This window comes from Trypanosoma grayi (assembly GCF_000691245.1).
Source record: "Trypanosoma grayi strain ANR4 Tgr_2139_V1, whole genome shotgun sequence".
Classification (NCBI taxonomy): Eukaryota; Euglenozoa; class Kinetoplastea; order Trypanosomatida; family Trypanosomatidae; genus Trypanosoma; species Trypanosoma grayi.
In genome coordinates, this window is record NW_008827757.1 from 1 (window position 1) to 630 (window position 630).

General features: G+C 56.7%; 1 protein-coding gene across 1 annotated transcript; it reads left to right on the plus strand.

The window, feature by feature from the left end:
• On the plus strand, positions 1–492 carry DQ04_21391000 (hypothetical protein; the record flags this gene model as incomplete). The annotated part of the gene is made up of 1 exon (XM_009318003.1): positions 1–492. A coding segment is annotated over one exon (492 nt), but the record flags the coding sequence as incomplete, so codon positions are not given.
• Between the last annotated feature and the right edge of the window lie 138 nt (positions 493–630).

Genomic DNA, 630 nt, shown 5'->3' on the forward strand with positions numbered 1-630 from the left:
TCGCGCAAGTGGGCGAGGCCCTGCTGCAGCGCATGGCACTGCTGCGCACGGCCTGCTGCTGCTGCTCCTGGCTGCTGCGGTTGTCGCCGCGCCTCCAGCGACTCCTGCAGCGCGGCCGCCACGGTCTGCAGCTGCTCCGAGCATTCGCTGAAGTCCTCTTCGTACGAGGCGAAAAGTTCAGATGTCATGACGAACTACAGGCGTGATGGCAACTCCAGTACGCAAAGGGGCTCGCAAATACGTATTCAACAGAAGAAGAGGAGGAAGAACACCACAAATGGCAAGAGGAGACACAGAGAAGGGGGCAGCCATGATTCACGGTGGCGTGTGAAGAAGAGCGGCAAGTACCACCCCCGCTTTGGCCTCTCATTCGTTGGTTTGTTGTTGTCTCTCGGGCTCCCCACCCGACCCTTGCTCCTTATTTCGCACACTCCGCACGGTCCTTGGCGAGGTAGCACGCAACGACATGGAAGGGGGGTGGAGGGGCGGTGAAGACTGGAATCGCTGGCTGCAGCGAGGCGTGTACGCCAGCACATTCATATCGCAATGGCGGTTCAAGTAACAATAAAAATAAAACTGTATTCAATCGAGTGGAAATCCTTTTTTTTTGCTTCTTCTTCTTCTCATCCC